Source organism: Hipposideros armiger, unplaced genomic scaffold (genome assembly GCF_001890085.2).
Source record: "Hipposideros armiger isolate ML-2016 unplaced genomic scaffold, ASM189008v1 scaffold_161, whole genome shotgun sequence".
Lineage (NCBI taxonomy): Eukaryota > Metazoa > Chordata > Mammalia > Chiroptera > Hipposideridae > Hipposideros > Hipposideros armiger.
Window position 1 is genome coordinate 1,948,799 of NW_017731511.1, and position 16,703 is coordinate 1,965,501.

A 16,703-nucleotide genomic window follows, 5' to 3' on the forward strand; every position below is an offset into this window, starting at 1 on the left:
ACTCCTATTTTCCACTGTGCGGGGTTCAGCACCCCAAACTCCTGTATTATTCAAGGGTCAACTCTATATTTAAAATACACTCAATCCGTACAGGTTACTGAAATTTAGAGTACATCGTAAGGAATCTCAAGGGAAAGGAAACAAGATTATTAAAGGCTCTCTCTCAAAAAAATCTCAGTGAAGAAATTCTGAAACCCAGTTTCTTACCTTGCTTTAACGACTTCATTTAGAACTTCTGTGAAAAATGTGAACACATTAGAAATAACGCTTTTATTTTAAGTATCAGTTTTTATTAAAAAGTGCATTTTGATTAATTTGTGATCTAGGTAAGCTGTTAAGATATCAGTATATTCTCTGGAATAATAATTTTACAAAGATTTAAAACAAACAAAATTTTAAAAGCCTTTTTATTTCCTTCACCATTATTGTTTTACAATACAAATATCACCTTGTGAATACACAAAAAAACCCTACAGAAGATAATTCTGCTGCACGTAAAATACAGAATGGATATATATATATACTTCTTCATTCTTAAAAAACTATTTTGTTCTCCACATTGGCAAGTATAGAATAGAATACTTCCCCAAACATACTTATGTTAGGAGTAAAACTTAGAGTTACATGCAGTTTCTGCACAAATATATTTTAAAGAAATAGATCTCTTTTTTGTTCACCAACAAAATTGTCATGAGAGTATGGATAAGTAATTTATAGCTTTCAAGTTTTAGTTTAGTGATCATTTTCAAAACTCTCTTTAAAAAAAGTATTCATGGCTGTTTTCATTGTATAGTTAAAATCGAACTACCAAATAGACGATAAAATAATTTAAGTGGTACATGTCTTTGTCTCCTGCTCACAATATGGGAACAGGATCTGACTTTCTAGTTACCCGCGCCCCCGCCCCCCAACCCCTCGCCCACATTCTTTAATTCAGAGCAATTTAAAAACCATAAGCAGTCTTCTGATTTAATTTAGCTAGAAATGCAAAATTTAGTAGTGTATACATACATTTATATTTTCATGGAATACTTTATTTTTAAATAAAAACATGTAAGGTTGCCTACTGACCATACAATCAAGACAAGAAAGGCACTAGAAACATAGACACATTTCTCTCCCAAGAAGCATTTTTAAATTTTAACTCTCGTCTCTTCGACATGTAAAAATCTTTAAATTTGGTTTTCATAACATCATTTTGAAAAATAAAGTTAGGAAATACTTAGAAAATCACTTTATAACAGAATCTTTTTTTTTTTTTTGCACTTTTTGACACACTGTCTCTATTACAAAACCCAAGGTTACTAAACCTTTCTGTGTCTGTCATTTTCTTTTGCGTGTTGGTGCGACAGGTAGGAAGGTCTCAGTATTGAACCCCATTCAGGTGCTTAGAAACCTTCATAGATAGAGACATTTGCTAGAAAATGGCTTACAGCCCAATCTTTGGGGCAAGAGATATGAAAAGTATGTTTTCCCAAGAAAATAAGACGCTTTATTTCCAGATGTGACTGGAAAGACCAGAACTTAGGATATATAAAAGCGTACATTTATGCAGTTGCATCATATACAAAGGAACATGGTGGTTGCGGGTTATGTAAATTCCAAACTTATGAACAGGAGATGTGTACAGTGCATGATAGGTTAAATTTTCTTTATTGTTGTCCAACGCAGGTCCTTTGGAGAGAAAAAAGATCACAGTGCTGACCAGGTAACTCAATAGGTTAAGTCAAGGTAACTGTTGAAAGATAGTAGAATTAGGGAGGTGTTTATTTTATGGCATCTTCTCTCGTGGAGTTCTTAGCACTTCGGACAGTTCCTCGTTCCCCCACTTTGTACAGTTGTTATGTGTCATTGATCACCAACCGGCTGTATTTCACTTGCCTGCTGAGGTGGACTACTGGCCAGGGGAAGGGCCAATAGTAAGATCGAGGTACAATTCCTTGGACATTCTTTTCAAAGTACTGAAATGGCCTATACCACCACACCCTGGCCAGGAGGTTCGTCTGGGAAGCCTCTTTTAGCACCTAAAATAATAAAGGAAAAACCACGTCAGGAAAAACAGGGAATTGTACCAGCCCCAAAGAAACATACATATTTTCCTCGTAATATTTCAATGTTTTTTATATTAAAATTCACAAAGAGCCCCAGACCAGTCCCATGTCCACCCACACATCCGTTTCACACTCACACCACCATTCTACTCTCTGTACTCATCTGCAAACTGGGCCACACCCTAGTAGGAAAAAAAAAAAAAAGAATAACTCCAATTCCAGCAGTGCAAGGAGAACCTGTGGCTTACTCAATCTGCTGTTTAAAATAAATACCTCAATTAGCTTTTTAGTTACTCACTCTTCTACAATGCAAATGAACAAACTTAATTAAATATGAAGTTTTAAGCAAGGGTAGGGAGACAAGGGTAGGAATGCCAATCAACAATAGGTGGGCACAGCTCAGAAAACATTTTCTGGGAAGATGAGAGTGTGGTATTTGTTCTAGGAAGATGCAATCTCGTCATTATAGCAACACATTTCTTGTTCATTTTTGATTCTGAAGTGAATCAGCTTCACAAAAGACAACATTTTAATTGACTATCCTTCAGAAAAAAGAAAACTTAAGATGTCTGTGGACCCTTTGTATTTCTCCCCCTGCCATACCAGCAACACCAAGTCAAGGGCCATAGAAGCTGAAATCACATGGCGAATCACACGGCGGGACACTCACTTGCTGATTGGCCATAGTGTGGTACCACCAGAAGAGTCTCGTGGTGATATAGTACGCCACCACCACGTCCACAGTGTAGTGGTCATGCGCCAAGAGAATGCAGAAGATCCCAACCACGCTGAGAAGCCAGCAAATCCAGTGGTACCACCAGAGTCGGCGAGGGGAATCTGAAAAGAGGAGAAATCGGCAATAGTCCATTATTCAAGTACCGCGAAGGGCACCCAACCACGCCTCTACTACTATCCTGAATACAGCTGGATCTTTCCTTCTGAAAGATCTTTTGGGCTAGCACATCTAAAGGTTTTAGCTTATCTGTAATAAAGATAAGAAGGAAAACAGCGTTTTAAAAAATAGTTTACTAGTAGTAATTCATATTTGGCTGTTACTTGATTGATATAATCCCAAATACAGTTTAAAAGAATAAGGGCAGGTTAATGTATCATGCTCCATTAAAAAAAAAAAAGTGGTCCGCTGACATTTACCTGTAAATAATTTGGGGTTAATGCTTTAAACAAAAATCAATCCATTTGGTCTACAGATCCTTAAACATGGACTAGCAATTACAACTGATGTAACTGTCTTATTTGCTTTCCAAACTGTGCAGCCATACACTACTCTGAAAGTCTTTGAGATGTCCATTTCTCAAATATAAATAAGACAGAATCCAAATGCCCGGGAATTCTAGACCAAGTGCATTCCCAACGGTAGGGCAGCGCCAGGCAAACACTTATCTGTACCTCCACTTGGGAAGTCACTTGAAGGAAGCACGAAAATTGCCATTAGTGAAAGCCTTCTGACCTTGTATTCTCAGTGGATTCACTTCAGAAGGTATGAAATTCTAGGCAAAGATATTATTTGAACAAGGTCTACCCTCCCCACTTTAAGCAGGAACTGCTAGAGCCAGTACTGAGAGCAATGTACAAAACGGGCAAAGAGTCTGCCTTGGTGGGGAGACCCCTTCCTAATAGGGAAGAGGGACAATAAAAAGTAATTGTAATAAATAAGGAAGTTATACAGTATGTTAGAAGGTGTTAAATGCTATGGAAAAAAAAAAGTTGAACAGGGTAAGCAGGATCAGAAGGGTGAAGGGTGGTTTGCAATTTTAAATGGAGTGGCCAGGGTAGGGGTCTTAGTGTATACATAAGGCTCCATACTTCATTTCCAGAACAATCTGTATATGATACCTTAACAATACAGCAACAAATAGCAGCTACCATGAACTCTCCATGCAACTCTATTGTTAATATCCATAAATGCCATCTATTTTCATTTTTACCACCTCCCCTCCCCTATGAAACAGCTATCAGTATTTCATTCTAAACATATGGAAACTATGATTTAGAACTTAGAAAGTTTAAATGTTTTTTCCAAGGTCACAGAGCTAGTCAGTGATAGCACCAGGATTCAAGGATCAGAGTTTGGGATCCAATATGGCACACTGCCTTATCTTCTTCCAAAAGGATAAGGCTTAAGCTCATTAAAGGAGTTCAGGTACTAACCAGCAGAGGGCAGAAATCCTTTCCCCAGGGCAGCTGACATCAGGCCTATTCCATCCCCATTTCCAACGCCCAGCTACATCCTAGTACAAGGGCTGGATCCTGGCCCTGACAATTCTGAGTAGACAGTGTCAGAACTCCCTTTATTTGGTCACATACTAAGAACAAGCAGAACACCTACTGTCCCTTCTCTCTCTCAGTGCCCTGAAGTGCCTTCTCCTGTGTTCCCTTAGTTGCTTTTAAAACTACAACTGGGCGTTCAACCTTCAGTCTGCCACCTGTCTCCTGAACTCCCACAATCAATCCTGTGATCTGTTGACCCTTCTTTGTTAATCTCGCTCTGATCCCTCCACCTCTCTCTGTCCCTGGTGCCATCATGGAAGCTTGGGTCACCACCCATCTCCTTCCTAGATGACAGCAGCAGCCAGTCTCCTAGCTTTTCTCCTGGTCTTTAATCTTGCCCCTCTCCAATCCATCCTGCAAGCTGCTGCAGGAGTGGCTTCTCCCTATAAAAAGGGTAAGATGGCATCGCCCCGCTGGTGCAACCCTTCAATGGGCACCCCATCTCTGTCAGACGGCAGTTCAGATTCCTTCTGGTGGCTTAATGCACGCTGCATGATCTGGTTTCCACGTACCAGTTCACTGTCATTTCTCATCATTACCCCCCCGCTCTAAACTCCAACCATATTAAACTTCCACAAGGTGCCACATGCTCCCAAAACACCTCCAGAGTGCAATGTGTGTCCCTCCTCTGTGGTAGTGGCCTGGTGTACTCATGGCTCTTCATGGAAGCTGCCTGCACAATGTTCACTGAGACTGTTTCTAACAGTAAAACATTGAAGACAACTGACTTTTCTACAAGTAGAGAAATAAAGGAATAAATAATGTGTGGTTCACTTACAGTACTGTAATACTAACAGCAATTAAAATGAAGCAGAGTCTCGTCTCAAAAACATAATTTGAAAGTGGCGAAAGACCATAAATGGCCTGATACCATGTATGTGAATTTTAAAAACCAGAAAAAAACAATAATACACAAGTACAAAAACATGCACGGAAATGACACAGGAAAATGGGAAGAGGAAAAGGATGAAAGGCTTTAATTATATGTTAACATTTGGTTTTCTAAAGGTGTTATCTGAAACAGATGTGGTAAATGCTAATGTATGGTAAATCTGAGCAGTAAACTATATACTATTTTCTTGTATGTTTCATAAAATATTTGACACACTATTTTTTTAAAAGAAATTTCCCCTTTAGTTTCTGCTCATTTGGTGTTCCTGACCCCTGGCCTCTATGAGGGTAAAGACCTCACTGACCCACCACTGTCCCCTTAGCTTATATTATAGCATAGCGCCAGGTGCTTGGAAAAACGTCTGCTGAGTGAATGAACACATAATCTTCTATCATCCAGTCAGGCCCAATACTAGGTTTTTATGTCCTCAAGACTTCCTCTGGCTCCTTCCGGCGGCTGTAAATCACCCCAGTACTACAGCTGACACTGGAGGAAACAAGAAACTCCAGTCAAGAAGAGCAGTTACTTCCGACCACATGCATTTCCCTGGGTGCCTGCAGGGTGGTGAGGTGCTGCCCTCCTGAGGCCTCCAGTCTTGCTTCAGCACACTCTCCAGGGCCCTGGGGATGGCGGGTGAGGGAAGCCTAACAGAAGCCTGTGTTAGACTTACACTCTTTGATAAATAAGTAGGTGAGCGTGAGCATGACCGTGTGTCCACTGTACAGGTAGTCCCCACACATGTTGTGAGAGCCAGTGATGGACAGGCCACCGCCCGCAATGAGCTTCATTATTCTCCGCAGTTGGGCTTCCCAGTCTCCAAACAGCTGGTGGGAAAAGAGAAAACAGATTCATTATTAGCCCTGCATGAAAGTGTGCTCTAATTGCTATTTATATTTAGAATGAAGCTCTGTGATATTTGTTCTTTGTCCCTGTTCCTGGTACAGAGCTTCTAAAACCTTTGGAATTTCCTGACTGATAAGGAAGATCAAGGTGTCTTTTGTTATTCATAACACGCTCTTTTCAACCACACCTGAGTTCACCTTATTGAGTTGACCTTTGGAAAGCCCAAAGGATGGTTGCCAAAAGAACCAACCAGGCGGTGGTGAGAAGGTGGGAATTTTCAGTCCACTGCACCCCACTTCCGGGTGAATCACCAATGGCCAGTGACTTGATCAGCTGTGTCTACGCAACAAAGGCGCCACAAAAGTCCAAATGGGTAGGGTTTCGGGGAGCTTCTGGGTTGATAACCATGTGGACATACAGGGAGGGTGGTATGCCCTGGAGAGGGCATGGAAGCGCCAGGGTCCTTCCCACATACTTTGCTTGCCATATGCATCTCTTCCATCTAGCTACTCCTGAGTTATATCCTTTTATAATAAACTGGTAATCTAGTAAGTAAATTCTGTGAGCTGCTATAGCAAATTAATCGAGCCAGAGGAAGGGGTCACGGGAACCTCTGATGTATAGCCAGTTAGTCAGAAGCAATAGGTGACAATCTGGATTTGTGATCGGCATCTAAAGTGAAAGGGTGGTCAGGATGAGCTCTTAACCTGTGGGTCTCCAGGTAGACAGTGTCAGAACTGAGTTCAAGAGAGTTGGAGAACTGCTTGGTGTTCAGAAAAACCCACACACACATCTGGTCACAGAAGTGTTCAGTGTGGCTATTGAGGGTAGAGGAGACACAGGGGTTTACCGACTTATATTAAGACACAAAATCCCTCACCATGAATTTGCCCACTCAATGTTTATGGTACCTGGGGCAACCCTTGGAAAGAGTATGGTCCTAGAGGAGAAGCAAGAACTTTCCTTAGATGTTATCATTTTTTATAGCACATTTCGGCTGATGCTCACCCAATTTTTATTATTATTATTATTATTACACTGATAAATACTGACAGATTTACTCCTATAACTTCCATCTGGGGAGAAAGAAAATTTAAATCTCTAGGGAAATTTTAGAGATATATTTTCACAAGCTTGGCCTAGAGGACAACTGTTCTTTAACGTAGCTAAAGTAGGTTATGAAGTTTGCGACAGCCAAATGTTCAAATATTTTTTGATATGTGATTTTTGGCAACCAAATTAAAAAAGGGACTGAAGAGGATGTACCTTCAATCTTCTGAAGTTATGTAGATAGAATTGCATGTTTTTCCTTTTAATAAAAGTAAAAAAAGTTTAAGAATAAATCTTCCTGTCTCTGTTACAGGCCTGAGCTATAGATTAGAGTAATAAATGGCTTGAAAAACTCACTCACTGAAACTTTCATTTGCTCTGTCAAATGAAATGTGTGACTGTCTATATTTTATGGTTGTCAGCACTCTTTTAAATTCTAATTGGCCAGTCTAACCATCATGATCCCATTTCAACATTTAACTATGTAGTATTTCATCTGTGGAAAGCATATGTTTATATAAATTATACATTTATAGAAATTATAAATTTATTATAATTTCCCTTTAAAATTTGCATCAATATTTCTAGTTACAGATGGCAGTTTAAACACATGACACAGAAGATATGAATTTCCAAATTCAAAGGGATCACTGAATGCCCAGCTCAACAGAAGAAAACAGGTCCACAAGCAAGACTCAGCATCATGGAATTTCAGAAACTGGGGGCAAAGAAGAAATCCTAATGCTTCCAGAGATTAAAAACAAGCTTTATATGAAGGCTCAAGAATCAGAATTTTTCAAAAGCAACAACTGGAAAACAGAAGGCTTTGGAAAAATGCCTCCAAATTCTGAAGGGAAACGATTTCCAATTTAGAAGTCTATACCAACCCATATTATTAACTAAGCATAAATGTGAGATAAACTAAAGCCATTTTCACATATCAAGATTTCAAAATATTTACCTCCTGTGTATCCTTTTTCAGGAAATTACAAAGGATATTCTCTACAAAGAAAAGGTGTAAACAGAGAAAAGAAGGAGAAATGGGATTCGCCAGGATGCCAATAAAAGGAAAGGCAGTAAAACTGTGCAGTTGACCTAGAAAGTGAGCCTCCCACATGGGCAAGTGAGAGCTCAGGAGAGTCATCTTCAAGGAGATGAGATTGATAGAACACTCAATGCCTCTGAATGTAGCAAAAGGAGAGCCATAAAATGGGGATGGATAAGTATATAGAAAACTAATAAAGCGACAGGCAAGGCAATTACTAATTCTACAGGAAACAAAATTGTGCAGAATAGTAATTATAGGAAACTACATGACTTGGCTGGGAATAACATTTACAAAACTGTAAAAATGTAAGCACTGAATACTGAGTTAAATCAAGGACAGAAAACCACACTGGGAAGACAGAGCAAGAAAAGTTAATGTGTGTGATGGGATGGTTATGGTGGTGGTGGGGGGGGAGGGGAGGCATGGGGACTCTAAATCCTAGCCGTCCACACCAAGAAGTCAATAACAGAAGTAGCCTATATTAGAAATTATAAAGAAACAATATTGCCATGTCACTTAGAGACCTGAAGGTACACACGTGTACACGTACACACACACACACACACACACACACACACACACACACTGAAAACAATTAAAGATATGAAGGTAAACACCACCAGATTCAGTTAAGAGTTCAGAGTAGAAAAGTAGGCTGGAGTAAGGTTAGGGGACTATTGTTTTTCATAACAAGTCCTGTAGAACCATTTTATTTTTTAAATTGCATACATGTATAAACATAATTTCTTTTTAAGTTTTAAATGGAAAGTTTGGTCTAGTTCTGTCATAACAATGGATAATGCATTGAAGAAAATTATGGCAAAAAGCTTAGGTAGCTCTTCATTTTATATTATTTCAAACTGTCCTTCTAAAACGCTGTGTTTTGAAAACTATAAATCATATTCTCAGGCACCACCACCCCATAATTTGCCCTCCCATTTTAGCAGGACAATGTTTGTGGGGAGACTGTGTGTGCAGGGGCGGAAGGAGAAATTAGAAGGTAAATATGGCATTGAGAAAAACCAGCAGAAAAGTAATGCTGCATTTCTTACAAATGCCGTTAAAACACCTAAGCTTTCTTTTAAAAAGACCTTTCCATGTTTGTCAAACCCCTACAAGGGGGAACTCTCTTTAAGCTTAGTGGGGAACAGGAAAGAAAGATGGATGGTTACAGCCACATTCAAGAAAAAAAATTAATTATGTTTTAAAAAGCAGATAAATTAAAAGTCAAATTACAAAACAATTGGAGCAGAAACAAGTTAACATCTTTATTGTGTTCACAGCACATATAATTCAAGTAAATAACACCGATTTAGGAAACAAAATCAAAAGGACAAAGGATATGACCAGCTGGAAACACAGACTCTGTCAAGCAAATAAAAATAAAAATTAACATTAACAGGAGCTCACTTCCCCTCTGTATCAAACTAGCAAAGCTAAAGAAAGACAGACAATGAAAGGGTAGGTACAATGTCCCTGATGTCCCCAAACAGGTTCACTTAAGATGAGAAGACGTGGTGAGTGCCCCAGCCAGCAGTGCATGAAGCAGGAGGAGGTGGCAGTGGCCTCTGCAGCAGACTGGCGGGGCTAAAATCATGGCTTATACCAAGCAGCTGTGACCCAAGGCAGCGGGAACACTCTGAGCCTCAATTTCCTCATCTACAACTCAGGGACCAATACATTTATTGCATACAATGGACAGAACCCTCTGCAAAAATACTCACCAGCAATTGAAATAGCCACGACGTCTGACTCGGTTACATTGCTTCTAGGAGTCTGCCTCAAAGAAATGACCCCAAATATAAAGAAAAGCTTTATGTGCCAATATCCCACTGCAACATTATTTAGAAAAGCAACAAGCTGGAAACAACCTAAATGGGAGTTGTTAAATAACTGTTTCCTTGCTATTTACCTGGGCCAGGGATGTACTGGCAACACCAGGAGATTGCTGTAAATACTCTCATGTACTGAACCAGAATCTGAGGTGACTCAAATGCACACTGTAGTGATACAAATGCACTCAACTAGGCTGTGACTGTTTACTAAGTTATTAAAAAATAATTTTATAATGATTGCATAGTAACTTAGTATCATATATATTCTCTTCTATTAAGAGGAAAACACAAAACAAATGTTTGGCATCACTGTTTTTAAAAATAAGCACAGAAAAAGGCTAGAATGTATACTCCATATGTTAACAGGGTTTACATGGAAATTGGAAAGAATTCTCCCAGTCTCTGTCCCAAGGGGACTTCCAATCCTCCTCCTTGAGCTAGAAAGACAGGGATTCTGTTGGAGTTTGTAAGTTCTAGGGTTTAGGTAGCTTTTGAGTGCAGAAAAGAAATATCGGAAGAGAAAAAAGAAGAAAAAACAGGAAACTCGTGGCTGGATCTTGCGTACTTCTCAGTTTAGTTTTCTTCCCCAATCCGCCTGCTTCCATTTGTCAGTCTTCGAAGAGCACTCCATACATTCTACCCAGTGCTTTTGGCTGCGTTCAGTGGGACACAGGGTGGAGAGTGCTCACTCCCTTGTAACTGGAACTGCAACCTCCCCATCAGTAGGCTTTTAAATGTTCATTTTTTAAAGCAGAGGGAAGGGTGGGGGAAACAGTCATATAAACACTTTCTCAGTGGACACTACAAAGCTGTGACAAGAAAGTCTCACAGCAACACTAGTATGTGAATTATGGTCTCCTATGCACAGAAAAATCAGTTTTCAGTACAAATAAAGTAATTTTCTTCAACTTCTAATGAATGGCTAAGAAACTAAGTAAACTGGCTGAATCACTTAAGCAGTAACAAGGCACAGAAAGACACTGAGAGCAGAAGGCGGCGGGAGAGGCTTCTGGAGACAGACCTCTCCAGTCCAGTTTGATCCAGTGAGCCTTTGGGTGTTAAAAAACAGACTTCCCCAAGTACTTTTTCAATGCTGAATAACAAACACAGTGCACTAATGATAGTCTGTTCACCACCACTCAGTTTGCAGATAGCCTGGTGCACTGCCTTTTCTCTTAACTGCATCTGAAGAGCAGGGACATTCACTGCGTTTCACCCCCAAATGGCAGGAGACGAGAACCTGGAAACAAAACTCATCAAATGATGCCGCATACATCAATGCCTTTGGTGTAACTTTGATGAAGGGCTGGCTATAGCTGAGTGCTGAAGAGTAGAAATGCTATTTAACAGAATCCTTGTACCTTACCGATGCTTTATCCCACAGCAGCCCTGAAGAATCAGCAAGGCGTCCTGGGACCCCTGAATGTTCAGTGTTGGAGCTGGGAACGTGTCCCAAGTTCTCTGATTCCATGTATGTACTGCCTGCAAAACTATATGCTACCTGTGCACTGCCAGTCCCTCACAAGCTTGCATACATCAGAAACTGGATACATGTAAAGTGACTTTTCCTTGAACAGACTAAGTACCGTACAGAGGCAATGGTATACTATCATGCCCCATCCAACAACCATGAACAGCCAGGTGTCTCTCAAAATACTTCCTTCCTCCTGTCATCTATCCCTTCCTCCCTTCCATTATTCAATGAATGTACCTACTACCACCAGGGCAACTAATGTTTTGTCTTGTTCCCGAAGAACACTCTTCCTCCAAAACAGAAAATTCACTATCATCCATGGCACACCAAGACAGCTGCTCTTAAACGCCCAGACCACAGACCACACCTGTGATGGGAATCAAGCATCAGGGAGCAGGCGGATCAGTGGGACGCCTGTCAATCCATATCCCAGCAGCCTGCAACTGAGAAACGCACGCTACACGCTGTGGTTCCCCCCAATGACTACAGCCCAAAACAGCAAAACTATTCCACTTCCTGAATTTCAACTGGCATGTAGCCCTCCCAATCAAAGATGGATACTTAAGAACTAATATGCTTTAAGAAAATGTCCTTTAGCGTGACCCTGAAGCCCCCATGGGGAAGGCAGTGTGTTTATAAGTTTAATGAATGCTTTCGATTTCACAGCAGCAGTGAGAAGTGAGAGGCTCAAAACGACCCCTTATAATTTCTCGTACGTTCTTACTGTTACTTGATTGGGAAAAAGCAAAAAAAACAAGGCGGTGTTAGGGTGGCTTTACATCATAAGACACTTGTCTTTTGTTTCTACAGAAATTCCAACTTTTTAACAGTTTTTCCCATCAATTACCTCATTGTATCCTCAACAAGCCTGTCTTGTGGTTAGAGCAGATGTTGTTATGACCATTTTACAGATGAGCAAATAAACAGGCTATTTTTGTGTTTCACACTGTGACTCAGTTGGGGTCAGGTCCAAATGTCTTACCTCTCATCTAAACAATCTTGTCTTGGGTCTCTGGAAAAAGCTTGTTATTACTGCAAACACCTCCCCCAATGACAAGAGCTGGACAATGTCTCCAGGTTCACTTTACGTTGTTGCTCTAATGAAATTTAATCCATTTTACATGTCATTTAAATATAGTTGAATAGCTCAAACAATATTTATTCATTATTCACTAAAGACCTATTTTTCTTATGTGTTTTCTCCATGTAAGTCAAACTTCCCCATCTTTGTAAAAGTTATTGCCATGGAAATAGCTCATAAACAAATTGCCCATTTTCTGCCTTCTTAAACAAAGTGTTTTTAGTTTGATTTTAACTTTCCTTGCTTATATACTGTGCTGTGATGGAGGGAAGTTCCAAAGGTACCCACTTTACTTTCACAGGAACAATGACCATAAATACAAGCCCAAACCCCAGTTTTGGGTTAACCATCTAGGTGGCTCTGGACAAACCATTTTACCCACTCCAGTTTCAGTTCTCTTATCTGTAACACAACAAGAACAACACTTCCTCATCCTCAACTCTCAGCAACCAATGCAAGATAATGTTTGTAAAAGTGATTGCTAATATTAGTGTTACACAAATCAAAGGCAGCATTATGATTACCAAGTTAGGTCAATATTTTGGGGGAGGGGGGTGTGTGGAGAGGGGCATGTTTCTTTAAGTAACAACTCAATGCCTAGCAACCAACAAGTGAAATTTGGATGGTTCTGCTTAAATACGCAGCCCTCACGAAAGCTCATCTGTGAAGACAGACTTTTCCAAATTCTTCCTCCGGATGGTAATCACTCCACTTCTGGAAAGATTCCGTCTCACACACAAATATTATATCCACCTCAACTGACACAGAGATTTCACTACACACAACCCCTCAGAACTCATGTGTACAATTTTTAAAAAGCCTTTTCCCTCCACTAAGTCCTGACATATTTGGTCCTCTATACCTCCCCATTGTCAAATGTATCCATCAATTCCTGTGCTAAGCAGCCATTTTTGGGGGGAGCGGGTGGTCTCTAAGTAATTATCAGCAATAAAACACTGATCCCCAACCAGCTTCCCTTTCCTCCAGGAAAAACTTTTTATTTTTTCATGGCCTCCAGTAAGAAAACCTAGCAAAGGCTTCATAAAATCCTAAATAAAGCTCAGCTATAGATTTCCATTCACCCATATTCTTATTTGTCACATTAAAGAAATCCAGTAATTCAGCCAGGCAAGTTTTGCCTTTAACACAATTACACTTGCTTTAAGTGTTGAGAGATCCTTTAGTCTACCTGGCCATGAAGTGAAAATCGTAAAAAAAAAAATTTCCCTCAGATTTTTGTTTTGAAAATTTCTAAATCTAAAGAACAGCATAATGAACATCGCAGACACTTCACTTAGACTCATGAATCATCAACATTTTGCCACATTTACTTCTCTCTCATTTTTTTCCTTGAACATTTGAGAATAAGTTGAATACATCATACTTCACCCCTAAATGTAAAAACAGGACATTTCCCTTTATAATCACATACATGAAATTTAACAATGACATGATACTATGACAGTTAATAAACATCCTTACTCAGACTTCCCAACAGTCTCAGCAACGTCCTCTAGAGCTTTCTTCCCCCAACCTCAGATCCGACCAGAAAATACATATTGAGGTTGCTTGTTATACTCTTAATTTTTTTTTAGTCTACTACACTTTCTTAGTCTGCTTTTTTTTTAATATGACATCGACATTTTTGAAGAGTCCAGTCTAGTTTCTCTATTGAATGTCCCTCAATTTGGTTTTATTTGATTGTTTCCTTGTGTTTAAACTCAGGTTAAATGTAATTGGCAGGAATATTACAGAAATGTTATGTCCTCACATCAATAAGCATCTGACCTCATCTGTCCCGCTACTCGTTTGATCCCTTGGCCATGGAAGTGTCTGCCAAGTTACCCCACTAAATACATCATCTTGCCCCTTTGTAATTAATAATCAATTTGTGATTTTTTGAAATTATGTAAACATTATGGCCCCCAAACTTTCACCTAATTCTTTAGGATCCGCTGATGATTCTTGCTTGAATCATTACTATAGTAGTTGCAAAATGGTGATTTTTCTATTTCTAACATTTCTTTCACGTCTATTAGTTGACACTTTTTCTCCCCAATACTAATTTTTAAAATGTTTTTTTAAATGAAAGTAGTATAATCAATGACTGTCATTATTTCATTGTAATGCTCAAATTGTCTCAAACATGGCCGGCCAGTGGGGGCCTCTCAAGTGGGAAAACATGGTTTCTGAGCGGAACCCGCTGGCCTGTAGCGTCTGGGCAGCTCTGGAGCCCTCGCTGAGGGTGACAGTCCTGCTGTCCACCTGCCTGTTCTCTGACATGAAGGATAATGCTCTGTGGAGAGTCACACACTGTCTTTCTCTGAGGCTCTGCTTTTCCTCAGTGACAGCTTTCTGACTCTGGTGGCCTCTTCACACTAGATGGCTGCTGCCATGTAGAAAACCTTGGTCACCTTCCCAAAGGCTCTGTGCCCTGGCCTAGGCCTCCCTCGCCTCTAATTCAGACAGCCATGCACAAGCAGCCCCATCTCTCTCCTTCCAGTGCGGTACCAGGAACACAGACGTGGCCAAACTTCTTGCCTCTGCCGCTTAGCAGCATTAGTACGTCTCAGATAAGAGGCAGGTGAAGCAGTTTCCTTCCAATCACTGTTGTGAGGATGAAACGAAAACAACACATGTGGAATCATGCCTGGCACAAAACAGGTGCCTATGAATTTAGCCCCCCTCTAAGTCTTCCTCCTTCCCTCCCTCCCTTACGTTCTATATCACTGGAGAGAGGTCTTCCTAAGAGACAGGTGTGATCACATAAGACTCCCTGCTAAAACCTTTCCTGACTTCCCATGGCCAAACTCCTTAGAAGGATGACAAGACCCCTTAAAATCTGCCCACAGCCTGCCTCTCTGGCTTGATGTCCGGCCACTCAACCCCCAGGATCGAACGCCAGGCACGTCTAACGGTACCTGCTCCCCTGGACTCCCTTTCACACCCTTTCTGTTGTCTCCACCTGGGAAGCTCTTCCTCCTTCAAGTCCACCTGGCAAACTCCTACTCATCCTTTTGAGGCTTGGCTCAGACGCCCCTCTTCAGGGCAGCCAGGACTCCCAGGGGAGTGTGCCTCCTCCTCTGTGCTTCCATGGCAACTGAGCTCCACATGCCTGTTACGGGGAGGACCGAACAAGTCAGAGAGTAACCTGGTGGTTTACACGTCTGTCTTGTGAGAGGAGGGGGCACTTGTCTTATGCATTTGTGTATCCTCAAAGTTCACCCTGCACAGGATGGGTTCTCTAGAAATGTTTGCTTAGGAAATAGGCAACTCGCTTGTTTATCAAAAGAAGTCACATCTACAAACTGCCCGCCTCACAATCTGCGAGTGTGAATCTCCCTGAAGATAATCTCTTAAATAAGAAAAGCATTTAGAAAATTTAGGGTTTAAAAATCATGTAAAAATGCATCTATCCAATGTTAACTATAAGAAAATAGGAGTAACTATGGGCTGGCCGAGTGGCTCAGTTGATTAAGACTTGGCTTAAGAGTGTGAGCTCTGAGCAACAGGGCTGCCAGTTCGATTCCCACATGGGCCAGTGATGCTGCGCCTGAGCTGAGCTTTCGCTGAGCTGCCAACAGGTGGCAGGATGGCTCAGCTGGTGTAACAACATGATTGCCTGTTTGATGGTGGGCTATGCCCACTCGCAACTAAGACTGAACTCAGCACCTTGAGCTTAGCTGCTGCCCAGATGGCTCAATGGATAGAGCATCCGCTCGTAACAATAAGGCTGCTGGTTCGACTCCCGCATAGGATGGTGGCTACGCCCACCCGCAACTAAGAGTGAACACAGCACCTTGAGCTTAGAGGCCACGAGCTGTCCACGGGAAGCCAGATGGCGACTGGTGCCCTCCACAACGAAGACTGAAGAACAACAACTTGGCTGGTCCCCTTCCCCAATTCCCCAACACTGCTCCCCTCCCCCAATTCCCCAATAAAATCTTTATTAAAAAAAAGAAAATAGGAGTATCTATACAGAAATCATAATCAGAAGCATGTAAGAAAAATATGCATAAAAGACTAATAAATATACTAAAACATTAATAGTAGATAGGTCCATGAGTGATTACATAAATTTTCTTCCTTTTGTATTTTTTCAATGAATCTATTATGAATGTGGAGTTTCTTTAAAATAGA

The 16,703-nt window shown here is 40.7% G+C and overlaps 1 protein-coding gene across 10 annotated transcripts in view; it reads right to left on the reverse strand.

Moving 5' to 3' along the window:
* Positions 1-255: 255 nt before the first annotated feature.
* Positions 256-16,703, reverse strand: part of SGMS1 (sphingomyelin synthase 1) — a 268,383-nt gene continuing 251,935 nt past the window's right edge. For 7 of the 10 annotated variants that reach the window (XM_019651501.1, XM_019651504.1, XM_019651498.1 and 4 more), the window contains 3 exons: positions 5,903-6,056; positions 2,722-2,888; positions 389-2,024 (listed from right to left, as the gene is read on the reverse strand). In XM_019651501.1, coding sequence (XP_019507046.1) covers positions 1,842-2,024; positions 2,722-2,888; positions 5,903-6,056 — 504 coding nt within the window. In that variant the 3' untranslated portion in view covers positions 389-1,841. Of the gene's footprint in view, positions 2,025-2,721; positions 2,889-5,902; positions 6,057-16,703 lie in introns of all 10 variants that reach the window. The other 3 variants (XM_019651508.1, XM_019651503.1, XM_019651502.1) reach the window with 1 other exon arrangement.